Here is a 26,817-nt window from a genome sequence, read left to right as displayed (position 1 = left end):
GGCCATGCACTTCCATAATCTACAACATCGAGGGGCCCAGAGATATCTCTCTATAGGAGGGGCAAATCCCATCTTGATTATTCATATCTCACTACATGTTTCATAGCATATCCGAAAACTACTATTATAACTACCCAATTACGGAGTAGCATTTAGCAGTCCCTAAGTAAACTATTACCCATGTTGGGAACCATGATAATCTCAGGTCTAAGAATTCAACACCAACACTAAATGAGATCACTGATGACACAAAACATATGGCTCTTGTAATGTCTCATGTTGGGTCTATCCAACAACATGTTCACTAATATATGTCCACATTATTAATTTGGTATCTCTATACCATGATCCATGAGACATGATCATCAATTAATACATGTGCTGATCATCTAAACATATTTATTTCACATATGATATTTGATAAGTGATCCTTTAGAAATAGCACCACACAACATAAAGAGTCTCATGAAAGAATCACATATTCATTAACCAATAATGAGTTATCTATTTCAAGGAACAAAGTCGGATAAATATGTAAATATAGTATGTGATACAATCATCTCTATGATTGCCTCTAGGGCATGTCACTAACAGAAATCAACTTTTATTTAACTAAATGTGTCGGCACAGGTAATCTTATTTATAAGTAGATACTCCTATACTCCTATTGTCCAGAAAAACTCCGTTTTTAGCCCATCTTATTTATCCTAAAAAAGCTTCATCTTTAAAGCAATATATGCATTGGAGTTTGCTAAAGTGAAGGGCATTCTAATATTTTCAGATTTCTATTGGTATGTGTGAGATTTGCTAAAAATAAAGTTTGTTTAGGGCAGGGAGTATACATGATCCTCACATTATGAATTTCGAATATAACAAGAAAAAGGTGTTTTATATATATATATATATAGCAACAAGCAAACAAGGTTTTTTTAAGACTCAAGCATAATTTTGTCTTTTATCCTGATTCTTAAAAACATTTTGGAGTAATTTTTTTTCGAAAGAAGCATTTTGGAGATAAACTGTCTGCCGATGAGCAATGGCAATTTTAAAAGGGACATTCTTTACACTTTCCATCTTTATCCATGCAGATGATGACACAAACTGAGAATTTTCCATACGAAAATTCTTCCAAATCCATCAGGCAGGCATCTTCTTCTGATAGTTACAGGCTTACAGCGATGGAAAAAATAATTTCTCAGAAAGCAACGTGTAACATCCACCTTGCAACGTCACCAGGAATGACACCGAGCAATACCGCTGCTGGTTAATAATAATACAGTAATTAAGGTTTGTCCCCTGGGGTTACATCTTTGATGTCACCATCAATTCAGTTCTCTGCACTAGTACAAAAACTCCAAAAGCAAAGAAACACCTTCTGATAATATTCAGTTCATTATGGAACTCCAAAAGCTAGAGATTAGTGAAAAAAAAAAGAGGAAACCATAAAAGCAGTGAAAATAAATTATTTCAGAATTAATGGGAATTCTACTAAACTATTTTTGGGGGCACAAGGATATCTGCATCATCTGTATATATGTGATACAAATTGTTCTAACAACAGGAAAGTTTCTACAGCTGCAAGACCTACTTAACAGGAGACAGATGTTCACCAATAGCCCATATTTTCATTACAAAGATCCCTTTAGTGCAAAATACAATTGATTTCATAACTTGCAAGATACTCTTACATATCATGTTCTATATTAAATGTAGGTTTGCCTTCACACATGCATGTACTAATCAGACAGCTAACAACAGGGGTCAATATCACAATAGTAACAACTTATCACTCTGCTACATTATAATGCAGTATTTGGCCCTAACTGGATCCATACATCTTATAGAGATCCCTTGAGCATGCTTTACTCTCCCTAGCTATCCTAATAAATTAGTGGATGACCCTAAAGCATCCAATTGTGAGTTCACATTGGTTAGATGCATGAAAGAAAGAGCCACCCCTTTTTTAGTGAGAAAGCAAGTAAATCCTATTGGTGTTTTGCTTAAACAAGGAAGGAAAACCGAGGGGAACTTGTCAGATTCCAATATGGATTGAGCTCTTCTTGGTCAAATTGGAGAACATTAAAAACTCTGAATTAAATGAAACACTACATAATTTGATGGAACATTTCCCAATAGATAGCTACCTTAGTGGTCCAAACTATTCAGGGAAACAGCACGTGCAGAACAAAAATGTTTGTAACAAGAGGACAATGCACCTGATGGAGTACCTGACTAGTTTCATACTCTCATCTAGTTCAAGGAGAGTGGATACTGGGTAACAATGACATGAACATTCTGATCAGATACTATACTTTACATTGGCCATGATTGTATTATACACTTCTACTACATGTGTACATGGTCCTCAACTCCCCAAGAACATAAAAATCTCTAAAAATTAAGCACAAACTCATGGTCATGGACTGTACATCGATGCAATGGTTCTTCCTAGAAGTGATAAATGTATGAAATAATCAAAGATAACATGAATGATGCATTATCAATGCAAAACATGGATAAGTGCTTTAGAACTCTCCAAAGTGTGAAATTCAAAATTTTAGAGCAAAGTGAAAGCCTGAGTTCCAATCACCAACATTCAATAATTAAATGTATTGAGCCATGTTTGCACTCACTTTAGTTTCTATAAGAGCACACAACTGACACAAGCACTAAAATAATCCCTCCATTGGTTTTTGTAAGGCATATTTTGATATCAAAAGGTCAAACTTTGTATATGTTGACCAACAATTAGTCAGATTAAAAGTACATTTATTCATATTCAAAGCACTTTCACAAAATGTTACATCAACAGTATATTTTGTAAGAAATAGATGGCCAAACTTTATTCTTCAAGACTTCTTCCAAAATAAATATGCCCTATATAAATCAACAGAGGCAGTACACCATTTACTATTAACTGAGTTACTGGTAATTGGTTGCTGAGGTTTCCTATAAAGTTTTAACCTTCGTAAGGAAAATGATCCCCCTCTGTTTACAATTGACATGTTTGTAAACTAAACCATTCATGAGATGTGAAGCTACTAGCCTACTACACTTAGGTTAAAAAATATAAATAAATGATTACTAGAAAACTATAATCTAGATGGACTCCACAAAGTGCATATGTTGACCACAGAGCAAGTACTCAGAGTTTCTGTTTTGCGTTGCCTTGAAATACGCCGTCACATTTTTTTAGATCAAAGGTCATACAACCCAGCTTTTAAATTGAGAGCAAAAAATAGCATGGAACCTCCTGAAAAATAAAGATGACATCATAGGAGAGCAAACTCTTAAATTGCTTGACTAAAAAGATTACTAGACCATTCTGAAAAGAAAAATAAGGATCATCTAAGAGTGTATTTGTCATCTTAGGTGCCTTTATAATATGCAAGGCAGCACAATATAAAACTAATATAACCAACTGAAACCTTCAAGATGCCAACAACAGCTCCTTGATATTGTATCCCTGCAACTGATGGACAATAAGTCAATAACAAAGCACATACATTAATTTAAATATGTTTTGGAGAAATACATTTACTGCAGTATATATGATTGGATGCCTAGTTTCTTTAGACAAAAGGAACCTTGCAGTTTGTCATGAAAACTCATAGCAGAGTAGATTAAACTTCCTCTAGAACTTTCTTTACAGTTGGCCCATTCTCAAATAATTTAGTAGATAGAAATAGAACTAAAAAGGGAATCATCAGAGCTGTCCATATTTCTCTCTAATACCAGAAAACAAATGTAAAAAATATGGAACAATGTGATGACAAGAGAACAATACAAACCTGAAGAACTGTTAGCAATAATATTACTCCAGAGTTCCACATAGCATGTATAATAATAGGAGTGAGAAGATTGCGAGTTTGAGCATATGAGAATCCCAGTACAATACCTGTGATCATTCAATGGATATAGGAAATACAGTCAAGTAAAAAGTGCTATATCATGCCAAGACAGAAGTCCCAGAACTTTTCAGTTTTTCCAAATTATTTATACCCAGGTGCAACACCTCATTGAGTAACTACACTGCGAGTGGGGATTTGGCAGGTTGCACTTTCTTGTGTTGTGTACTATCTAGCTAATAGTCACTTACCAAGCACAAATAGCTGTGGAAATTCGCCTGGTGTAAGATGAGCAAAGGCAAACACTGAAGCAGTGATAAGCACAGAAATTGGAGTAGAAAACCTGCATAGAAAATTATTTATTAGCTAAGGATAAAATACCCTGAATGCATTGTTCTGTAATGTTCTATTTCTAAGATAATCTTTTGAAAGGAAGCCTCTGGACCAAGAAAAATATTATTTGTATAATACCACATGGTCAAGGACACCATTAGAAATCCTCGAAACACAGTTTCTTCCAGAATCGGCGCAAGAACCCCAGTGATGCCCAGTAAACAGGCAGTGCTACAAACAAGGGGGGAAAAATCAAAAGTTAAGTAAGTCTGTGTTGCCTGTCTTATTAACAGTAAATCAGTAACTTCTGAAAACAGCAAAAGAAAGTCCAGATAAACCGCACCTAATATTAGACGAGCCAATTAGTGGCAATAAAAGGACCAACGAGTCGGTCTGGAAGAAGATTATCAATAAGTAGATCAGTAAATGTGAAATATAAGCTGGTACCCCAACAATCAGGGTTGTCAACTTATAAAGGGCAGTACTAAGTATGACAACAGGAAACTAGATACTGAAGCATAAAAATGTGTACACCTCTCGCTCTGGAGTTTCACCACCCAGAAAGGACATTGCAGCTCCAGCTAAAGCAATAGAGATTATTGCGGCAAAGAAACCGATCCCAGCCCATAGTAGCCAACCATTTTCAAGCTTAAACGGCTCTTTCAAATCTGAAGGTTTAAGAACATAATTGCATCAATACATTGTCATTCAGAGCTTGAAAAGATCGAACAGGCTAATCATAGTCCAGAAAGCAGCAATATTCTCAGATATTAGGTATTCTTCATGCCATCAAAGTAATGTATACCAATCTAATCTTTTGAAATATGATAATGTGTTCATATGTTATAAGAAAGAACATCATGAAATGAAACATAACAGTATAATCTTACCATAACGAAATATATCATTTGAGAACGGCCGGTAGGTATTGGTGATGCCAAATATAACTCCAAGCACAGCTGCAGTCACGCTACTGTACTTGCAAATATCAGGTGATTTTACATTATGGCATTCAGTACTTGAAGATCATCTAGGTATTGAATTGCAATATCAGGTGATTTTACATATAGGAAGAGTAGGTTAGATCCATACAATTGCCCCAGAAAGAGTACTTCCGCCTTCTCATCTATAGTTGCCTCCCCAGCTTCAAAACCTATATACTCCAGAACAGCCTGCTCAACCATTCCTGTCAGAAGAAAGCTGTCTAAAGAACATTCAGCAATTTCTACAAGGCATTTATTGATTGATTTACAGAACATCCAAGATGCTCAGATTAATGTGGATCACTAGAAATGGACTGCACTAGAAAATTGCCAAACTGTAAAAGCAAGGCAGCTCATTGAAGATTTAACGACGAGTAACACAAACTAAATTCCATTTTACACAACAATGACAACAAAATTCTGAAACTAGAATGCTACCGCACAGCATCAATAGTCCAAGATGCATCATATATATCACCTTACTGCACAGGCCACCATGGTGAGTGAAATGGTTGGCCATTCCCATGGCACATCCCACCGGCGAAGCACGGACCAATCGTCCAAAATTTCCTTCTGAAAAAACACAACGTTTTTAGCAACGACTAAATCACAATTCACAACCGAACACTTCGGAAAAGAATTTTTTTAAAAAAATCACAATTCAATAGAACTCATCATAGCACACACATTGTCAGGAGGAAGCTGGGGCGACTCGTTGCTGTCATCGAAGGAGCAAGAGCAGGCGAAGCCTCCATCGCCCCTTCTCCGGCCAGTCTCCGGCAACCGTAGCACCAGCTGCTCCACCGCTGCCTCTCCCACCCGACGGCGACCGGTTCTTGGCGAGAGAAGCTGGCGCAGCCTCCTCCGCTTGGATACGACGCGGAGCGGCCACATCCCCCCGCCGCCGCGAGGCGTCGGGCGGAGGCGGAAGAGCAGAGAGGGTGGCGCCGACGGCGAAGCCATCGGAGCAATCCTTCGACCGGAGAAGCCGCCGCCGGCGTGGAGACTCGAGAGAGAGGAGGAGACGGGGATAAGATACAAGGGCTTTTTCGCAAATAAGTAAACTTTTTAGGGTCTCTATATAAATTAACTTTTCTATAAGGGTCTTTTTGTACATTGTCGTAAATAGTAGAGTTCGGAAATGAATCCGATTTTTTTTTTTTAGAACGTTTCGGAATCCGACTCGGATATGGCGCGAACCGCCTTATCTTCTCTCTACTTAATGGCGCGAAGGAGGCTTTGCTTCCAGCGTCGTCCACGAAGCAAATCCGCCGCTGCTCCCTCCCTCCCTCCAGCTCTCCGAATCACCGATTGCTGATTGGTTCAAGCAGTTCTTGATCGTCGTCGGGTTTGATGGCGGCGAAGCAGCTGGAGCTTGACGCCGGCGGCGGCGGCGGCGTGCCGTCCTGCGCTAACTGCTGCGGCGGCGTCGTCGCGACGACGACGGCGAGGAGCAAGAACCTGTGCGCGCGGTGCTACCGGGACCACCTCAATGCCGTCGACGGCACCGCCGAGGCGGCGAGGACGCGCGCCCTGCTGGCGTCGCTCGCCTGCGACTTGAACGTCGGGACATTCGGCGACGCGCACGGCGGCGCCAGCGGCTTCGGCTTCAAGAATGCCGACCGGGATAGCGCGAGGGGTGGTCATCATCAGGTCGTCGAGGTTGGAGACGACGGCGAGGGCGCCGCCGTGACACGGCTCCGGCGACGGCGAATGGTCCGGACGTGCGAGTGATTTGCTAAGCTTGTACTTAATAGCATCAAGAGTTGAAGGCTAATCGCCTAATGCTGTAGGGTAGTGAAGACGATGGATCATCGATCATAATTTAGAAAGATCTTCGGTTCGTGTGCCGATTTGTGTGTCATGTGTACATGTTAATTACAACCATCTACATAAATAAGTTATTATGAAAAACCCAAATTGGGGATATTGGATCTCATCTTTCATTCTTCAAGGCGGGGGATCGATCATGACCTTGTCTCAGCGCTATCTATAGATTCTGATCAAAAGTGTTCGTGCTATATGTGTTAGCGAACGAGAAGTCCTAGCTACCAGCATTACATGTCTTATTAATGGGACTACCTATATATATGCCACCATATTTTTTATGAAAAAATAGTTAACATATATTTACATTGTAAGTCCCAAATTTACATATGTAATTTGTAATTACACATGGATTTACACATGTGTAATTACAATGTATTTACTGTGTAAATAGAGTAATTAAATTCATTGATGACTACCACGTGTCATGCAAAGCAAAAAGGAGTCGCCAACTTAGGAGCAAGTTGTTCGATGAGCTTATTCAGATGCACTTTGCATGAATCGTGAAGAAGATTAGATGGCAGACATCCCAACCCTGTATCTGATAGGGTCACCGCCACCAATTGACAGAGTTCATCAAGGTCACAGATGACCGGAGCATGTATCGCATTGCATATCAAGAATTTGTGAGATGATTTTCATTTTTAGTCAAAATGTAGTTTGGCAAAATTAAAATTAATTTTAATTGTGCATACCAATTTATGTAGACTTCAGTTATTCTTTACTGCCAGAAAAACATTATATTATTAAAAGTTATTAGTAATACGCTCGTACTTTAAAAAAAACTAGGCCCATATAGTTGGGGGCTAGGTGGGTGGAATTGAGGAGGAATGATTGGATCCTATGGTGGTTAACACCCACGAAGAAGTGTACAGTAAGAAAAAGAACGATTGCGTTTTTAAAATAGTAGAGATATATGCCAGTTGACTAGCTCATATCTTTATTGTGTAGATTTTAAACAAACATCCAAACTAATTTTTAAGGTATCTTCTTCAATAACTTACACATGTTGGGCAGAAGTATGAGCATTGAGCAGAGGCATGGTAGAGCTTGTTAAACCACAGATCATATCCTATTCACACAAGTTTCCCGTTCACACCAATTAGCAAATATCATAAAAGATTTTCTTTAAAAAAAGAATAGACATTTACTCTTGATAGTATTACACATATATATACAAAGTCTCATATTCAAATTCATTATACTTTGGCCGTATAACAAAAAAAAAAGATAAAATTCTGACAGTTTTAAGGTAAAAATCTATCAGACTTTTTTGTTATGGCTAAAATATAATGAATTTGAAGATAAGATTTCACACGTAGGTATAATACTATTGGGAGTATGCGTGCAACTTTTTTTAGAATTTCCTATGATATTTGATAGTTGATGTGCACGGGAATTAAGCTTGTGTGAATAGAATATTTTCCCTAAATAAATAATCGCAAGTTTGCATAAAACCTTATTATTGAAACCAGCAATTAACACCCAATAAAACTAAACACAGATGCTGATTATATATGAATAATCTGATTCTCATGAAATAGGTAGCATATGCATTACAGGTAGGCTGGTTACAGCAACCAACAGAGTCATATAGATGACTGAAGTAGAAACTAAGAACAAAAAAAAATCATCAAGCCTTGAGCCACAGCCTGACTGAACTAAACTAGAATAGTAGAAACCTAGAAGAAAAATTTGCATGCATATGGTCTATAACTAAGATCGATGAATTTGGGGTGCTTCTTTTTCAGAACTTGGTGATCTTGGGCGCTACGATCAGCGGGTTCTCCTTGGCGATCTTCTCCCGGTCGCTCTTCTTGAAGTCGAAGGTGCAGGCGTGCTTGTCGGCGTGGCGGTGCGTCGAGCAGAACGTGCCGCCGCATCGGCACTCGAAGCCCAGCAGCCCCACCTTCTTCCGGCACGCCACGCACCTGTTAGGCTTCGCCGCCGCCGCCGCCGACGATGACGCGGCGGCGGTCGCCTCCTCCTCCTTCCCCTTGAGCGACGGCGTCGGCGCCGTGGTGGCCGGAGCAATGGGGACGGTGATGTCGGTAGTGGATGCGGTGGCCGGCGACGACGACGACGAGAACAACGGCGACGTCGCCTTGAGGTGGTCGCGGTAGCACTTGGAGCACATGTTGTTGGTCTCCTTGCTGCCGAAGAACCCGCAGCCGCTCGAGCACAGCGCCAGCTGCTCGTCGGCGGCGGCGGCGGCGGCCGTGCTCGCCTCCTCCTCCTCGTTCGCGACGAGGTCAGGCGCCGCCGGCGGCGACGACGGCGCCGCCTTGAGCTGGTCGCGGTAGCACTTGGAGCAGAGCTTCTTGGTCGCCTCGCTGCCGAAGAAGCCGCACCCGTTCGCGCACATCGACGCGCCGCCGCCGCCGCCTCCGCCGCCCGCAGCCGCCGCCTGCTGCTCCTCCATGATCGCCGTCGCCGCTAGCTAAGCCCGATGCTACAGGTGGTGGACGTTGTAGCCGCTAGCTCCGGTCGCCGGAGAGAGAGTCGTCAGCCCTTGCGCGCGGTGCTCGCCGGAGAGAGATCTCGTGAAGTCGTCGTTCGTGATCGCGATCGCATACGTTTCGTTGCCACGTTATATATAGAGAGAGGCAGAGAGGCCACCCACACGCGTGCGGACTCCGAGTCGTGTCAGACTTCGGACTCGCTCGCGCGTGCACGTACGTTACACTAGTGTAACGCGAGTCCGCGTCGGCGTCGCAAAAGCCCCAACCACAGGAAGGTTCTGGAAGGTTGCTGAGCACGTGTAGGGAGGGGGTCAAAATCACTTGTACTCCCTTGGTAATGTATAAGTATGTCGTCGCTAATTAAAATTAACTACCAATCATTTTATTTAATTTTTTTTATAAATATAATAATATTTATGCCATTCTTAAAGAACATTTGAAATCAAATCACAATATAATAAATGATAATTACATGAATTTTTTGAATAAGACAAATGATAAAAAATAATCTTAAAAAGTTAATGGCGTAATACATTAAAATACTGATGAGGAGGGAGTAATTAATTAAGCTGTAACCAGTAAGGGCACCCGCAATGGTTATCTATAGGCTCTCTACAAGAGATCCATGTCAGCATATTTTTCTACTTGGAAGAATTAAATGTAGAGAGAGAGCAAATCTATCTACTAACCTGAAGATAGTCTATAGAGAAAAACGAGGCAATGGATTAGAGAGCTATAGATACCCATGTAAACATACCATTAAAGTGGTTTACTATTAATCTAGTTTATTGCTGAGATGTACATGTTTTATAGATAGCACCTTACTTTACCATTGCGGGTGCTCTAAGGGCATGATTGTGTCCAAGTGCATCTACAAGGTTTTATATGAAGATAAGTCTAATTAATTAAAGTGCATCTACAAGGTTTTATCTGAAGATAAGTCTAATTAATTACAAACATAATATATATCTGCAAGGGAAGTCCATGTTTGTGTAAGATGTGGACTAGTATATGAAAACAAATCATGAAGCTCTAATTCATGTTTCTATTAGATTAGATGCAAAACTTTCAGTTTTGCTTAACCTAGGCATAGATCTTGGGGGCTCTTGTAGCAAAATTTCAGAATCTGTGTTGAACCTTAGAAAAATAGAAGAGGAAAGGTTGTCCGAGAGTTTGAAAGGTTCTTCGACTTTTAATTGCAATAAGTTAAATAACGAGGGGTATGGTTCGGAGGAAGAAGAGGAGCTAAACAACCTTGTTCTTGGCCACTTATGTGGTGGCTTAGTGGAGGAGGTTATGGATGGGGAGAATGGTCACCTAAGCTGTGATTTTAATAATCTCCCCATTAAGGGCATTGGGAAAAAGATTGAGAGTAGGAGCAAAAGAAAGAAGGTTAAAATTGCTGTTTTTAAAAAGGGGTCATCATGAGAGAAATGTTTTGGAATAGCATAGGCCTTGGTGACTTGGCTAAATTTAGATTTCTGTCGGATACCTCAAAAGAGCAAAAGCTAGACTTTATTACTCTTTTGGAGACGGGTAAAAATGATTTTTCGAACTCTTGCCTTAAGAATTTTTGTGGAGGTAGAGATTTTTTTTTGGCATTGGACAAGGCCAAAAGGGAGATCAGGGGGTATCTTGCTAGGGATTAATGAGGAGGTTCTTGACATTTCTAGTGTTGATAAAGGTGATTTTTATGTTAAATTTCATGTTAAGAATAAGGATGATGGCTTTCAATGGATCCTCGTGGCAATATATGGGGCTGCACAGGAGGATTATAAAGAAGCTTTCCTTGTTGAGTTGGTCAATTCTTGTAATAAGGAGGCGCTACCAATTTTGCTCGGTGGCGATTTCAACATTATAAGGAATCCCACTGAAAAGAATAATGATAATTATAGTGAGAATTGGCCATTCCTTTTTAATGCCGTCATAGATAGTTTGGACTTAAGAGAGTTGGAGCTCACAGGACGTAAGTTTACGTGGGCTAATTCGTCATCAAAACCAACATTTGAGAAGATAGATAGAATTTTGATGAGTACAAAATGGGAACAGAAATACCCATTGTCTACTGCTCGAGCTTTGAGTAGGGAGCTTTCCGATCATATGCCATTATTGTTGGATACTGGTGTTAATTCTCTCAAACAACCACTATTCAAGTTTGAGCTTAGATGGTTGTTAAGAGATGGATTCTATGATATGGTAGCGGATGTTTGGAAAAAGGAGGTTAGGGGGGTTACAAGGTTGGAAAAGTGGCAAAATAGGTTACGAAGGCTGCGTCAATTTTTGAGAGGTTGGGCAAAAGATACAAGTGGGGCCTACAAGAAAGAAAAGGCTAGCTTGCTAGCAAAGGCAGATGAATTAGATAAGAAGGCTGAGGTGCAATGTTTGTCTGAACAATAATTAAATCTCAAGAACTTTGTTAAAGATAGATTAGCACTTTTGCTAAGAGAAGAAGAAATAAAATGGTACCAAAGGGCAAAAACAAAGAAAATTGTGGAGGGCAATAGAAATACAAGATATTATCATATGATAGCTAATGGAAAGCATAGGAAAACCCGAATTTTTCAGTTGGAACAAGAAGAGGGTATAATCAAAGGTGATGTGCAACTAAGGAAGTACATTACAAGGTATTATAAAAAAAACTTTTTGGACCCCCAGAGGAAAGTAATTTTTCCATGATGGAGTCTAGAAAAGAGGACATTCCTCAAGTCTCGAGTGAGGAAAATGAAATCCTAACAAAGGAATTCTCATAACAAGAAGTAAAACAGGCTATTTTCCAAATGGAACACAATAAGGCTCCCGGTCCTGATGGATTTCATGCGGAGTTCTTTCAAGTGTTTTGGGAGGTCATTAAGGATGACTTAATGGCCATGTTTAATGACTTTTACAAAGAAGAGTTGCCGCTGCATAGTTTGAATTTTGGTACAATAACTTTATTACCCAAACAAAATGATGCTAAACAAATTCAGTAGTACAGACCTATATGTCTGTTGAACGTGAGTTTCAAAATTTTCATGAAGGTAATGGCTAATAGAATAGCTCTAGTAGCTCAAAAAGTCATTAGACCTTCTCAGACAGCCTTTTTACCAGGAAGAAACATTATGGAAGGTGTGGTTATTTTACATGAAACAATTCATGAAATGCATAAGAAGAAGAATGATGGGGTAATTTTTAAACTCGACTTTGAAAAAGCTTATGATAAAGTAGACTGGAGATTTCTCCAACAGACGTTGAGAATGAAAGGATTCTCACCACTTTGGTGTCGGTGGATAGATAAGATTGTCAGAGGGGGTAGTGTAGCAATTAAGGTGAACGATGAAGCTGGAAACTTCTTTCAAACAAAAAAAGGCTTAAGACAAGGGGATCCGTTATCGCCGATCCTCTTTAATTTGGTGGCTGACATGTTAGCAATCTTGATTAAAAGGGCAAATGAACGAGGGAGCTTTCATGGGGTGATACCGCATCTGGTAGATAATGGGCTATCTATCTTGCAATATGCAGATGATACGATCATCTTTATGGAACATGATTTAGAAGAAGCCAAAAACCTCAAACTTGTACTAAGTACATTCGAGAGGTTAGCGGGTCTAAAGATCAACTTCCACAAGAGTGAATTGTTCTGTTTTGGTAGGGCTAAGGAAGTGGAGAGAGAGTATGTCACGTTGTTTGGCTGCGGTTCCGGTAGGTATCCCTTTAGATATCTAGGGATCCCAATGCATCACAAAAAATTGTCAAACAAAGATTGGCTTACAATCGAAGAGAGAATTCAGAAAAAATTGAGTAGTTGGAAAGGAAAGCATCTATCGGTAGGTGGTAGATTAGTGTTGATAAACTCGGTGCTTAGCAGCTTGGCTATGTTCATGCTCTCTTTTTTTGAGGTACCTAAAGGTATTCTCGAGAAGCTGGACTATTATAGGTCACGTTTCTTTTGGCAATGTGAAGAACATAAGAAGAAGTATAGGTTGGCTAAGTGGAGCATTTTATGCAAGCCAAAGGAATGTGGGGGTCTTGGGATACAGAACCTAGAACTACAAAACAAATGCATGCTAAGCAAATGGTTATATAAACTTTGGAATGAAGAGGGAGTTTGGCAAAACTTGTTAAGAAGGAAATACCTATCTAAGAAAACTTTGACTCATGTAGAGAAAAAACCAGGGGATTCTCATTTCTGGTCAGAACTCATGATGGTTAAGAACATCTTCCTTTCTTGTGGATCATTAAAAGTGCACAATGGGACTCAGGTCAGATTCTGGGAGGATAAATGGAATGGGAATACTCCCTTTGCTGCTCGTTACCCGACCTTATACAACCTTGTGATAAACAAGTATGAATCAGTGGCAGTGGTTATGAGTAAAAGACCTCTAAAAGTGTCCTTTAGGAGGGCTATTGTGGGTCATAATTTAAAAGCTTGGTTGGAAGTGGTCTCAAAGGTTATATCAATAAAATTGACCGAGCAGAATGATACCTTTTTGTGGGAGACACAAAAGAATGGGTGTTTCTCAGTTAACTCAATGTACAAAGCAATCATGTACAGGGAGGTCGTTCCTAAAAAGGACATGATTTAGAAACTCAGAATACCACTAAAAATTAAAATTTTCTTGTGGTACTTAAAGAATGGAGTAATTTTAACAAAGGATAATTTAGCCAAAAGGAAGTGGAAGGGTAATGTTAAGTGTTGTTTTTGTGATTCTAACGAATCAATTCAACACCTTTTCTTTGATTGTATTTTGGCAAGATTCATGTGGAATGTAGTCTATATATCTTTTGGAATTCACCTGCCTAGGAATGTTGCTAGTATGTTCGGCAATTGGCTAAAGGGGGTTCAACCCAAGCTAAGAGCTCAAATCCTTGTGAGGATTTCAGCTTTGTGTTGGGTGGTTTGGTTATGCCGGAATGATGTAGTCTTTAATGGCTCCAATTCTAATTTTCTGTTGCAGGTGATTTTCAGGGGGACTTTTTGGGCAAGACAATGGTCTTTGCTACTTAAGGAGGAAGATGGCCAAAAAGTGAGAGAAGGTTGCTTGATTCTAGAGAAGAGAGTTTCTGGCTTTTTCGCAATGAAGGGATGGAACTTAAGGAAAAGATTGGGAGATTAATGCTCTCTTGTTTTCTTGTGTGGTATGGTTGAAGCTTTGTATTAACTTTTTAAGAATTATTGTTGCTAGAGCCTAAGTGCTTGGGTCTAGTTGCTTGTGATGGTGTTAAACCTTGTGTAAGGGTGTGAGTCTATGTACTCTTGTAAGTTTCGTTGTGGCTGTGTACATCCTTTTTTGGGTGTAGAGGCCAGTTTAATCCATTATCTAAAAAAAGATACAAAACTGAAATAAAATCAAGGATTTCTGGGAGACAAAAATTAGGAACCTACTGAAAGTGTTTCTCCGTGCTCTCTACCTATACGCAGGACACTGAACACAGAACCCATACCATACATACATAAAAAAGGGGCTTCAGTATCACAGACACCTCTTACACACACACACACCAAAACATACATGAATTAATACATTCTATCTGATAAGAGATGACATTGCATCTCATCTTGTGCTGAATAATTAATTAATCACAATTAACAAATTCTTCGTCAAGTCATCAGCTAAACAATGCCACATGAACTTGAGTGATGCTGACAACATTAATTCAAGGGATAGGCTCATGCTGAGGTGTGGCAGGGGAATCTGGTGCGATGGTGAAATTCATGCCCCTTCTTTGTCCTGACTGTAGAATGAATGCCACCTCAGTTGCAGCTAGAGCAGCCGCTACCTAGATGGGAAGAAAATTACACAAATTTAAAGATTGGGTAGTGTTGAATCATGAAACCATATAAAAAGTACCAAAACACAATTTCCTAATTGTTGGTTTTCCATGTTTAAAGAATTCAAGCTCTCCAGAAAATTTTAATCGAAGCAACTTCCCAATTAACGTGGTTGTAGTCAAACAATTAACTGATTAGGAGTTCTTACACAATATTTAATAATCTACTTGTCCATTGGAATGTTTATGGTACCCTAACCTGCCTCCGCCTTCGGCCCTGTAAGATATTGATTGCCCAAGCCATGATGTAGAATGGTAGCAGAAACCCGGTGACTCGTAGTAGAAAAAGCTGCCAAACGATCGGTTTTCTATCAGTATGAGGGGGCCAGAAAGACAGAAACAAGTGTATCAATGTACACTTCCAAGAAGATTATTTCACTTGCCAAAAACATTGAAGAAGCGTCGTCTTCATCTTCATCAGTTAGTACCAACACATGCCTCAACACTAACAGAGCCATTAACTGAACACAAAATACAAAATACAGTTCAAGTGTATAGTAAGCGAGAGCTATTAATAGATGTCTCGTGAATGCACAAAGGGAACTTACAATAAGCGCAGCAGAGCGGCAAAAGGCAGCAGAGCTCGCATTTGTTACTGAATAATCATCATAGTCAGCTTCCATTATGTGATTTTGTGCCATTGCAATAATCCTTGGATCATGCAAATCAAATGCTGTGCCGGTAATGGTCCAACCACCACTATACACCAGAGAGGAGGATGAAAGACGCATCAGAAAAAACATACAATAGATGATCATTCCTCTTACATAGTTATGGGGACAGGTAAATAGTTAAAATAAATAAAAAAATGACTATAGTAAAGTATGGATGCCTGCCTTATATCAATGGTTGTCTCATCAGGATGAGCTCTAGGAAGTGCAGTGTACCCGTGTTTGTATGGCTGCAAACAAGTAAACTTTCAGCCACAGAGCTCAGATGACTTGATTTTTGAATGATATTATGATGTGAACTAAGAAATATATGAAAATAAACATTGATCCATTTATTTTTGCTCCAGGTTCAGTCTACTTCTACTTTAAAATCACTTAAAATGTCATCCATTGCTTTCATGAATTTATCGCCATTCGTTCTAGTGTTAAAAGAGATCGACTTCAAGACAACCTGATACAAGAACATGATACTATTCACAGATATAAGATAATTGATCTCTCAAGCCTCCCTTAGTTTTATGTTCTTCATTGAGATGTCTACAATCATCTACCAATATACAGTACTCCCTATGTTTCATATTATGAGTCGTTTGACTTTTTTTCTAGTCAAACCTTTTAAGTTTGACCAAGTTTATAGAAAAATATAGTAGTGTTTTCAACATAAAATAAACATATTATCAAAATATATTTAATGTTAGATTTAATAAAACTCATTTTATATTTTAGATGTTGCATTTTTTTCTATAAACTTGGTGAAACTTAATAAAGTTTGATTAGAAAAAAAATCAAACGACTTATTAAATCCTTGATCAACACAAGAACACCACCTTTTGCACAAACATTTTTCACATCTTTAACATACTTAAAATAAGAAGCCAATATGGAAAAAAAATATTGGAAATTTTTAGATGGCTTCGTAGTTGATACTCCATCTTATCACTTTTAAGGTGCACACATACTTCAAAATTCAAAATTTGTAACTTTTGGCTCTAGGATGTTTTAGTCACATAATAGTGGTGACATTAGATTTCTAGTTGAACATACTTCCATCTGATCATGATTTTTCTAGATTAATTATATGATATAAGAGAAATTAATGCTCAAAGTTCATTTTAAAAGACCTTGTCGGGTAAAGCCGGGCTAGGTGCCGACTAAAATCCAGTAAGAAAATATAGAGATGTCATTTCAAAAAGTGTTAATTCACCTCATGGCAAATTTCACATGTCAAATCTCCTTTCTCATCGCACCATCTCTGCACGCAAGCCCGATGAGCATACTGCAAAACAAAATATTAGACAGATCTTTGTGAGTTTCCACACAAAATGCATTTTTAGTCCTACAGAGGTATACTAGTACTTAATGCTCATATAAAACAACCAAGACAATTGAATAATTTTTTTTTGCTTTTCATTTTCTGTTGTTTGCAACTGAAAGTACACAGGATGCAAAGGAAAGTTGATGGATGAATGAATACCTTTAGACTTCCAGTGCAAGCACATGGACTCTCAAGGTTGCTGATGTTATCCTCCTCTTGGCAAATACGACATTCTACTGTCTGAATAAGAGGCTCTTCCTCAGCACCCATGCTTTCCCGAACTGACAAAAGTGTATGAGTTGTAGACAACGGTGGTAGAGAAACTCCCCCGGAAGGCAGATTCATGGCTGCCTCGGTCGCCTCAACAGACTCGGGAAGGTTGCTAACATTAAGCATTAGATGATCCTTCATTTGTTACTTAAAACAAAGAACCTTGCCAACAGAGTAATTCTATCCACAAGCAGTATTGAATAATAAAATTGACGTACTCTGCTAAGATCCCTCCTGAAATGGGCTAAAAACACAGAACATTCAATCAATACACGATTAACTTGAATATTATCTAACAAAATGGCTTCTGGAGAATAACAATGCCTGTTCTCAGGAAAGAAGGAACTTGAGTTATTAGTGGAACCGTGGAAGCTTCAAGACAAAAACAAGCACTGATTTTTTGCCAGGCCGGCGATGCAACGTCAGCCAACTTTATTAGGATTGAGAACAGGCACCGAGAACATGAGCTCCACCGTGCTGCAAAAAAAAAAACTTTATGAGCATGTATTTCTTTACATTGTTAACATTAGAACGAACAAATTCTCATGACTGGCAACTTTATGAGCATGTATTTCTTTACATTGTTAATATCTAAGCACCAAAGCAATTCAAAAGAACATATCTAAGAGAATATTACAAAATGTTTTTAGCAAACGCGTTTCGAGTAAAACTCTCATTACAAAAACAGACAAAAACAATCGGTTTGCAATACATTATCATGGATGTTTCCTAACATTTATAACTAACAAACAAGAAAACAATTGTATTGGACAAGGATTGATTATCCAAAAACATAGTGGCAAAAAATTCACCAAACAAAAAATGTGAGTTTGTAAGAAACATTTCCTACATCAACCTATAAGCCATCCATTCCTTAGTAAAAAAAATAAATGCCCGAATCCTACTTTTTGGACAAATGAACACAAATAATTGTCCCCAATCAAAACACGATTAATAAAAATCAAACAATGTTGCGTTCAAACTTCACTTTGTGTTGTGATCAAATGTTACAATGTAACAATAAGCACTCAACCATCTTGCGCTTAACCACAATGCGATCAAATGTTTCTAATCCAAGGGATCAATGGGAACCAAACGTTTCTCCCTTTTTCCAGCATCATTTTTTCCTACATCACACCACTGTAGAAAATCGGAGGAGAATATAGATTAGGCGCCCGATATTTGGGAAAAATCGGGTGCCTGTCCGCCCACTGCATGCAAGCTACATCTTGCACTCTCTCCCCACCTGCAAACATTGCACATCTGCTACTCTGAGCGTCTGACACATGCAACAAATATTCACTATTCTCTCTCCTTCTACTCAAATACTCCTATATTGTTAGCAGTACATAACTACTTGTTTACAAATTTTAAATACTTTTTCTCATAAATTATGCATCAGATCTAAAATCTAATCACACTATTATATTCGATATAATTAAATCTTTACAACAAGATCTTACACTATTATATTTTTTTAAAAAAAATATGTTGTTCCACTACTCATAAAAAGATGTTTCTACTTATTCTATCAAATGTTTCAAGGAGATGCGACAGAAACAAAATATTGGCTGCAACACAGACAATCACTACACGAAACATTAATTACCAACAAATGAAACATCAAATAAGATTCATATGAAACATAGGTATATTTACAAAATACATGATTTGTTGAGATACTTTTATATATATTATGCATGAATTATTGAGACTTCACAAAATACTATGTTCAATATCTGCAAATGATGCAGTGCAACATCAGGAAATACTTATTGAAACATTTAAATAAGAAAAAATCCATTGCAACAAGAAAACTAAAAATGTGCAACAAAGTTGGTTTTAGGTGAAACATTCCCTTTTCACATATGTGACATATTTTTTTAATTATTGAGACATATTTTTTTTCATTGGAATATAATTATATGAGATCTTGTTGTAAAGATTTAATTGTGACAAATATAATGGCATAATCAGATTGTAAATCAAATAAATGGTTTAAAAGAAAAAAAATAGTTTGAAGTTATGTTTGAAACTAATGTAGTACCTGGGAGGATCATGCTTCATCTAACCATATGATGTCACCTTTATTTTCTTTCTTCTATGCATGCATGCACTATTACCTTTTATCTTGCATGTTGTTGCATGTTGCGGCGAATTCCTCCCAAAATCTCTCTCCCATCGATCCCACATTCATATTTGACAAAGGAGCAATTAAATCCCACGACATGCACACACAAACATCCCCTCCGCGCTCGACTACATCGATCGAAATCCTTCCGCAAATTCTCTCGCGCGTGACGCCACGTTTGGGCCAGAACACAGATCGCCCCTGGAATACTCCTCCCCTTCTCGAATCGAATCGAATGGAATCGATCCCCAGTGGAGGGAACGAAATCCTGATGATGAGAAGAGCGGATTCCTGGGTGGGGGGAGAAATTTGGGGGAGAAAAATTGCATGTTCTTACCTTGGGTGGGAGGAGGAGCTCTCGTGCGTGCCTCCTCGTTCTCTCGTCCTCGTCGACGTCGCCTCGCACTCGTGTAGGCGTCGCTCATATTAAGGGGGAGGAGGTGGGGCCCATAGACACAGAGGCTGCCACGTGGGGTTGTCCGTCTGCAAGTGGGGCCTCAGAATGTTGCAAGCGAGAAGAACGGTGAGGCTCGCAGCAGTATCATTTTTGTTTTTCTTTTTTCTTTTTCTTTCTGAGATATAATTTCTTTTTCGTTAATAATACTATTACCACCGTTGAGAAGTAAGTAAACTGTATTTAAAGAGAATCAAACAGTAAATGCATGGTTATGGTACATTTGCATTTTATGGTTTCTTAAAAATACCACAATCGGAATTGCATTAAATAAGAAAATGATTACAATCTCCTACCGTTTCTATTGTTAGAAATAAGGATAAGCTATGGACTCTCGTAACAACTAGACACAAGATAACGAGTTCAGTAGCATATGGATCATATGGATAACATAAAACTTGAAATTTGTCAATACAAACAATGAAGCAGGTGAAGTGCTAATATACAAACCGGATACTGTTTGCTGAATGTAAATGAACAAAATTTCAAAACTCTCTCTTTTGGTGGTTGTGTACCTGATATTGATAATTTGTTCTCTGGATGTACATTTACAAATTTTAGCTAGTCAGCTCGAGAAATCATTGGGTACATTTTACGGAGACAAAATTGCTGCTATACATCAGGTCATCAGCAATATTTTGAGACCAGTACATCATTGAGCATTCTGGAAACACGACCGTTGCAGCAAAAGCAACCCACATCGTTGTATTAACTACAAAGGGCTGCTTTTACAGTCAAGATTCATTCAGCAAGGCAACGTCAGAACCATATATATGGCTGCCTAGCAGATATCGTGTATATACTACGAGAATTTACAAACACGATCACTGGCACCCCACCGCAGGAGCTCCACCAAATCCCAGCGACGACGCGCAAGGCTCATCGTCTCACCCTGGTTATGATGTACCGGCCTTTCTCCATGTCGTATACCGTCTTCAGGCGAGATCTTCTCCCCCTCAGGATGGAGCATGCTGTAAATAGAACGACAGCGGAAATGAAGAGGAGTGGAACCAACCCAGAATAGTAATAGCTGTTTAGATATGGAACTGATGAATCTGAGTACTCTGTCTGGTTTGACGCCTTCTGCACAATGAAAGCACCCAATGCCCAGTCAACAGGCACACCGCCAATTTGATTCGCAACATCAATCCTGAAACAAAATGAACATTTTAAATCCTGAAGTTCAAAATGTGAAATAGAAATATTAGAACAGCAGAAAAGATCGCACCTCTTATCATCCAGCGGGACCTTTAGAGTATCATGCAGCAAAGCAACAATATATGCTGAGGAAAAGCAAAAAAGAAGCAGCTCCCCCTCATTGAAAGAACGGTACTCCTTTTTAATCTTTGACCAGTCTCCTCGGCAAAATTTCTCCCCAGCCAGCATCAGGTCAGAAAGAAAAGACTTAGAACGCAACCTAAAGAACTGCCAAGTAATGAAGGATCCAAAATTAGTTCCACAAAAAAGTTGAAATGTTCAAGCCGACCATCCTCGCAGACCCAGGGAACTGAATCTAAGTAAAACGATAGACTTATAGTAAATGACATGCTACAAAACACAACCTACTATAAAACAAATTAACATTAAAGAGGGCGCAGAAGGCCTGTGAGTAGAAATATTACAATGGCTGCACTATCATTTTCCTCAATGGGCAAACGTTATAAAGACACATCTCAAGGCACTAACCGAATTTTGTGGAACTAACCAAATTTTGAGGCACAGGAGCATACCATTTTGATTCATGGGCACTCTACATTCTGCTAAGTCATTTTATTGCATAAATGCAATCCTCTTGTTTTAATTTTCCAAGATTTTCCCAGAATTCTTAATATGTCAGCAGATGTGAAGTCATGAACATGAGATCCACTAGGCAGCCTATCATGTTCTCGCTCTTTTCTACTAGCTGATCAGTCATCATTATCCTCTTTTGTCCTTGTCGTGTTGCCACCAGTGGTGGCAACTGGCAACAACCGAAAACATCCATAGTGAGTTCCATGTGTTGTGTCTTGTGAGATATGGTTCTGACCTATGGGGATATTGAACTTATCCCAAAAAAGGTGAAAAGCCAAAAGGTTGCCTTTGGAATTCTCGTCTTCCCTACACATACCAAATACACTTTGAAAGACACCCAAATGGCCAACCAGGAGGAGGGAGAAAGGGGAAATAAACCTTGGAAGTATGGTAGAAATTCTCTGTTGCTAAAAATTTCCCATCAAGGTCTGGTACAAATGCTGCTCCCATACGGCATTCATGGTACCTACATTCCTCTGCAACAGGAGGAAATTCTCAGCTCCTTTTATTATATTATGGAATCAAAGAACAAGAAACTGCCAGAAAAGGTATACACCATTGAATTGTTTACATTGCAAATCATGAATCAAGAAATAGCAACCTTAGGAATGAGTTTAGAGAACAGAACATGGCTGTTGTGGTCCAAACAAATTCAACAGTACAGACAACTTTGCTTTTGCTTTTTGTCATCTTCTCAAGGATAATAAGAAGTATAGAGAACTTCTGATCATTTATCAACAAAGCATGTATTTTTCATACTTTACAGTTTACTCCTCAACACAAAATATCTCATCAGTTAAATAACCTTTTTAAATTAAAGATTTTCCTCTGAAGGGTGACATATGTTCTTAACTAAAGGACAGCTCAATGCAGCAAGAGCAGATATATACCTCTTCCTTTCTGCAATAGTGTTAGTGCTGCAGATCTACATTCGGAGAAGTTACCAACAGCATGAGCATAAGGTCTGTACTCAACCTTCGACTCAAGAACACTGGCAGGAAGTTTAACTGCTCCCTCCATGGGCGAAAATCCCCTTGGAGTGCAAGGATCTCTGTACTTAGCTTGAGAAATTAAATGTGTTGCCACTGCATAACAAATCAAATCTTAAGTAGAAAGACCAAAGAATTGCACTGCTAGTTGTTTTACAGGGTAGGTAAGTGTATCCCATGGACATAGAAAGGAACCATATAAAAGGAAAAGAGACAATGGCATATTAAATGAGCAAACAACTAAAATCTAAGCTTTGGAATGGAGTGAAGTCTCAATCAGTAACATTAGCAACTACACATATATTAACAAATCAACTTACTTGATTTATGCCCAGGTGTGCTCAGCATGTCATGGAGTGATTCGTACGCAACATTCTGCACAGGAAACAAGCAAGATATTGTAACATACCTTTACCCAAAAGTTTATTGATGCCACATGAAACTAAGATAATGATCATAGCTCATCACAGGTAACAGTTAAATACACAATAATAAATATTTGCACAAATCACCTGACCAAGTTGTAGAAAGCTGTGACTGTACAGATTATATGTGGCATCACCGAACTTCAGAGTATGAGAGAACTCTGGAGGCAAAGGTTTGTCCGTAACAAAAGTTACCTATTCAACAAAAAGGGTACAATAATAAGACATCCTGACAAACTTTCATTGCATGAAGTTCAATTCATTCGTGTGAAAACGATACATGAAACCTGAACGGAAGCTCCACCAAGCTCAATTATCCCCGTAGTATCTTGTGAGTCATCGCCTAGGGTACCCAGCGCATAATTTGCTGCAATCCATGCATACATCCCTTCCTCAGCTCCTGCACGAAAGTAATAAGCAATTTTATGATCACCTGAACAAAAGTACCCAATTATTCCAAACTATCATGCACGCAGGCGCACAAATCAGCCCAGATCAAACACAATCCCATCCCTAAACAGGCAATTGAAATGAACTCCATTCGATATCGTATTGATCAGTAGCATGAAAGAACTGTGGCTCCGCACTTTTCCACTATATACAAAAGATAAGAATTCTACGCTTTCATTATGTAGCATGCCTGAGATCACGGTGGCCCAATCGTCCTGGAACTGGAACCCCGATCCCCGCAGCAACACCCTGCACGAATCCAACACAGCCTCGGCCACCGCGGCGTCGAGCAGCCGGAGCCCCGCGGTGGCCATGAGGCGCACGTCGGTCTCCGCCCAGCTCTCCGGCGGCACGCGGCGGCGCGCGAACTCCAGGAGCGGCGCCAGCGACCGGCCCGCGCCGCCCGGGTCGGAGGCGAAGGACGACAGCCCCGGGGCCGCCTTCATCGACGCCGTGCGCGCCCAGTCGATCCGCGGGAGCGCGGAGGCGGGGGAGGAGGAGGAGGAGCGGTAGGCGATGACGTGGACGCGGCTCCCCGTGCTACCGGCGTCGATGACGACGCCGTACTCGTGGGGACGACGACGCGGCGAGCGGGGCACCAGCAGGAGGAGCGCGACGGCGAACGCGGCGGCGAGGAGGGCGGCGAGGAGGCGGCGGCCGCGGGCGCGGCGGGAGCCCATCGCGGAGGAAATGGTCGGACGAGGAGGAGGAGCTAGGGTTGTCGCCGCCGCCTCCTGCGATTCGCCACGCGGGTGATGGGCGCGGGCATTGGGGCGGCGCATGCGAGGGGGGGGGATCGATCGGAGGAGAGGCGACGGCGACGCGTCGGCGGCGAGGGGTGGTGGTGGTGGTGCCGGCGCGGCGGGCCGCGAGGTGGATGGGATCCGGTGCGGGGAGGGGCGCGTGGGGGCCCACGTGTGGCCGCGGGGAAGTGGGTGGGGCCAGGGTAATCGGCTCGACCGGTCGTGATGGCGATTGGCGACGGGGAAGGGGGTTGTCTGTTGCTGCCTTGCTGGTGCGGTGGAGTTTCTCACGATTTCGTGTCGTTTTAAATTTGACTTCTTATGCTACTAGTAGCAAACAAGTGAATAACATAATCACGTGCTCCCATAAAATTGGACTTAAGGAAGCCATTAATCGGCTGATTTTAAGCATAAGCGAAACGGTAATTTGTGAATAAAACTTTTATATACGTGTTCTTACCAATTTATAAGCAAATATTGAAAAATGAACTTCGATGAAAAAACCTCAAAATCAACTTCAAATTTAAGGTTAAAAATTTAAATTTTGGCTGATGAGTATAACCATAAGCGAAAAGATGAGGCCGTTATGTGCAGGGACGGGCCTACAACAATTCAAGGGTATTCAAATGAATACCCAAGAATTTTGGCAAAAAAAAAATAGATATATATACTATGTATTTTATATGTGTATTTAAAAAATTAAAGAAAAGACATCAAACGGCCCAATCAAGCAAAGAAACCATCTAACCGTGTCATCCCCTTCTTTGTTGGCCCATTAGCACAATTGATTCACTCTATTTTACCCAACCAAAAATTCTATATACATAAAGTTATGCTCAATTTTGTGTTATATATGTTATATATTATACAACTAATAGTATGTGATAGTATATAAGCCAATTATTAGGATTTTTTAGTGTAAAAATTCTTTTCCCCTCTTTATTTTGAATACCTAACCTTAAAATCCTAGGTCCGCCCCTGGTTATGCGATAAAACTTTCAATATGTTTCCATCTTTGCCTAAGTTCATACACAACATTGTGTTATTATCGGTTATTGTAGGACAAAATACATATAGTTCAATTGTTGTTAATCACAAATTTTATGTAAGAGTGAACGTACTTGTAAGAAAAAAAATTCAAATATTGTACTTAGATAAGGGGTTATCTATGGGTATAAATACAAGACCCCCTAAAAGAAGAAGGGACAAACCATAAAGCCACAATACACAAGCCAATACGCCGCCAAACGTCAATATCAGATATTAGTCTAGACAAACCCAATCCGGTACCTATGGAGACCGGTAAGAGGGATCTAGCGCCATCTCTGATCTCAACGGGTTCATATTCGAGGAGGAAGACTACCCCGTAGTCGACTAAGAGTTGGTGTTCATGCCGCCAAGTTGACGACGGCTAGATAGGTTATCCCAATTGTCGTACTCTGTGGATCTCTATATCAATCCCATATGAACAGGATGTAGGGCTATTACTTGTCAGATAAGGGGCTCGAACCTGTATAAAAATCTTTGTCTCCATCTCTTTTATCTCAATCTCGCATATACCCTGGTACTAATGATCCCCATACCATACAAATACCGTAGTCGCGATCTCAAACGTCAACTGTGGCGCGCCGGGTAGGGGGATTTTGGTGCTTCAAGCTTTTGACGAGATTGGTTCAAGAGATGGATTCTCCAACAATAAACTGCTCGACGACTTCGGCTGTAGAGAGATCTAACTTGACCGGAGTATGTCCCCCGACGAGATCGGAATCATCACTATCAACTATTCGATTCGGCGAGATCGACCAAGCTTCGAGACGTCACCACCGCGGATTTCAAGAGCACAGATGTTCTCCTGAGAGCAAGGATAATAGAAGAGCTCACTTCCTACTATTAGCCTATTTTAAAGCCAACATATATAATAGATTAACTATAAGGTTGGGTATAATTTTCTTCTCCTTCCTCTGTCTCTCACTTCACTTGTACATTTAATGTATTTGTCTTGAAGCTTGTGTTAAGTTAGCTCTTGCATGAGAGCCAACACTATTGAGTTTTGATTACCTCTCTCCTTCATATAAGCTTAGAGTAGTATTATAGCTCACTGTTATATTTGCTCTAAGGAGCGCCATCCACGACGCACTCGCGCTTCGGGAGAATCCGCGAGGAGGCGCTATACCGATATGTTTCTTGGCCTATATTCTAATAGGAATCGAGGAGTTCGTGTGTTTGCACTAGTAGAATTCAATTGCTAGTCGGCAACCTGACCACGTTCCAGGGATGCACGTCACAAGTAAACAGAACAATTAAACAGCTAAAAGTA

General features: G+C 40.0%; 4 protein-coding genes across 11 annotated transcripts; all 4 read right to left on the bottom strand.

Moving 5' to 3' along the window:
• Positions 1-3,151: 3,151 nt before the first annotated feature.
• Positions 3,152-6,190, bottom strand: LOC4345667 (uncharacterized). Of its 3 annotated transcripts, none has more exons than XM_015793125.3 (10): positions 5,852-6,190; positions 5,643-5,737; positions 5,274-5,381; positions 5,072-5,154; positions 4,716-4,849; positions 4,525-4,574; positions 4,320-4,412; positions 4,100-4,191; positions 3,792-3,898; positions 3,152-3,472 (listed from the first exon to the last, which is right to left on the bottom strand). In XM_015793125.3, the coding sequence occupies exons 1-10, from the start codon at positions 6,125-6,127 to the stop codon at positions 3,431-3,433; spliced, it is 1,080 nt and encodes a 359-aa protein (XP_015648611.1). In that variant the 5' UTR covers positions 6,128-6,190; the 3' UTR covers positions 3,152-3,430. The 3 variants fall into 3 exon arrangements, with proteins under 3 accessions (XP_015648611.1, XP_025875842.1, XP_066159781.1); XM_026020057.2 differs by having other exon boundaries at positions 3,152-3,466; XM_066303684.1 differs by having other exon boundaries at positions 4,323-4,412.
• Positions 6,191-8,536: 2,346 nt separating this feature from the next.
• On the bottom strand, positions 8,537-9,557 carry LOC112939840 (zinc finger A20 and AN1 domain-containing stress-associated protein 12). The gene has a single exon (XM_026027350.2). The coding sequence runs from the start codon at positions 9,411-9,413 to the stop codon at positions 8,739-8,741; it is 675 nt and encodes a 224-aa protein (XP_025883135.1). The 5' UTR covers positions 9,414-9,557; the 3' UTR covers positions 8,537-8,738.
• Positions 9,558-14,856: 5,299 nt separating this feature from the next.
• Positions 14,857-20,105, bottom strand: LOC4345666 (uncharacterized). 5 transcript variants are annotated; one of them, XM_015793981.3, is made up of 10 exons: positions 19,986-20,105; positions 17,842-17,994; positions 17,736-17,761; positions 17,407-17,629; positions 17,137-17,208; positions 16,098-16,162; positions 15,810-15,960; positions 15,645-15,722; positions 15,461-15,550; positions 14,857-15,210 (listed from the first exon to the last, which is right to left on the bottom strand). In XM_015793981.3, exons 4-10 carry the CDS (start codon positions 17,590-17,592, stop codon positions 15,088-15,090), a joined length of 765 nt encoding a protein of 254 aa, XP_015649467.1. In that variant the 5' UTR covers positions 17,593-17,629; positions 17,736-17,761; positions 17,842-17,994; positions 19,986-20,105; the 3' UTR covers positions 14,857-15,087. The 5 variants fall into 5 exon arrangements, with proteins under 5 accessions (XP_015649467.1, XP_015649465.1, XP_066159492.1 ...); XM_015793979.3 differs by having other exon boundaries at positions 17,407-17,761; XM_066303395.1 differs by having other exon boundaries at positions 15,652-15,722; positions 17,407-17,761.
• A 480-nt stretch (positions 20,106-20,585) lies between these two features.
• On the bottom strand, positions 20,586-24,646 carry LOC4345665 (probable apyrase 6). Of its 2 annotated transcripts, XM_015795592.3 has the most exons (9): positions 23,948-24,646; positions 23,595-23,707; positions 23,395-23,502; positions 23,203-23,257; positions 22,784-22,978; positions 22,272-22,369; positions 21,331-21,527; positions 21,166-21,252; positions 20,586-21,073 (listed from the first exon to the last, which is right to left on the bottom strand). In XM_015795592.3, the coding sequence occupies exons 1-9, from the start codon at positions 24,537-24,539 to the stop codon at positions 20,905-20,907; spliced, it is 1,614 nt and encodes a 537-aa protein (XP_015651078.1). In that variant the 5' UTR covers positions 24,540-24,646; the 3' UTR covers positions 20,586-20,904. The 2 variants fall into 2 exon arrangements, with proteins under 2 accessions (XP_015651078.1, XP_025883433.1); XM_026027648.2 differs by having other exon boundaries at positions 20,586-21,252.
• Positions 24,647-26,817: the final 2,171 nt, after the last annotated feature.

Source organism: Oryza sativa, chromosome 8 (genome assembly GCF_034140825.1).
Source record: "Oryza sativa Japonica Group chromosome 8, ASM3414082v1".
NCBI lineage: Eukaryota > Viridiplantae > Streptophyta > Magnoliopsida > Poales > Poaceae > Oryza > Oryza sativa.
This window is presented reverse-complemented; position numbering and strand designations above follow the sequence as displayed.

Bases quoted from the DNA above. Each gene is read 5' to 3' on its own strand.
- LOC4345667 (XM_015793125.3), bottom strand. From the start codon at position 6,127: ATGGCTTCGCCGTCGGCGCCACCCTCTCTGCTCTTCCGCCTCCGCCCG. The intron at 5,382-5,642 runs GTGATATATATG...TTCTTTAGACAG, and splicing joins ATGGTGGCCTGTGCAGTAAG to CTTTCTTCTGACAGGAATGG. The intron at 4,413-4,524 runs GTGCGGTTTATC...CCTTGTTTGTAG, and splicing joins ATTGGCTCGTCTAATATTAG to CACTGCCTGTTTACTGGGCA.
- LOC112939840 (XM_026027350.2), bottom strand. From the start codon at position 9,413: ATGGAGGAGCAGCAGGCGGCGGCTGCGGGCGGCGGAGGCGGCGGCGGC.
- LOC4345666 (XM_015793979.3), bottom strand. From the start codon at position 17,658: ATGAAGGATCATCTAATGCTTAATGTTAGCAACCTTCCCGAGTCTGTT. The intron at 17,209-17,406 runs GTATTCATTCAT...TTTGTTTTGCAG, and splicing joins CTTGCACTGGAAGTCTAAAG to TATGCTCATCGGGCTTGCGT. The intron at 15,961-16,097 runs GCAGGCATCCAT...TCTGGTGTATAG, and splicing joins GAGACAACCATTGATATAAG to TGGTGGTTGGACCATTACCG.
- LOC4345665 (XM_026027648.2), bottom strand. From the start codon at position 24,539: ATGCGCCGCCCCAATGCCCGCGCCCATCACCCGCGTGGCGAATCGCAG. The intron at 22,370-22,783 runs GTATATATCTGC...CTCCTGTTGCAG, and splicing joins ACTATTGCAGAAAGGAAGAG to AGGAATGTAGGTACCATGAA. The intron at 21,253-21,330 runs GTGCGATCTTTT...ATTTTGTTTCAG, and splicing joins GTCCCGCTGGATGATAAGAG to GATTGATGTTGCGAATCAAA.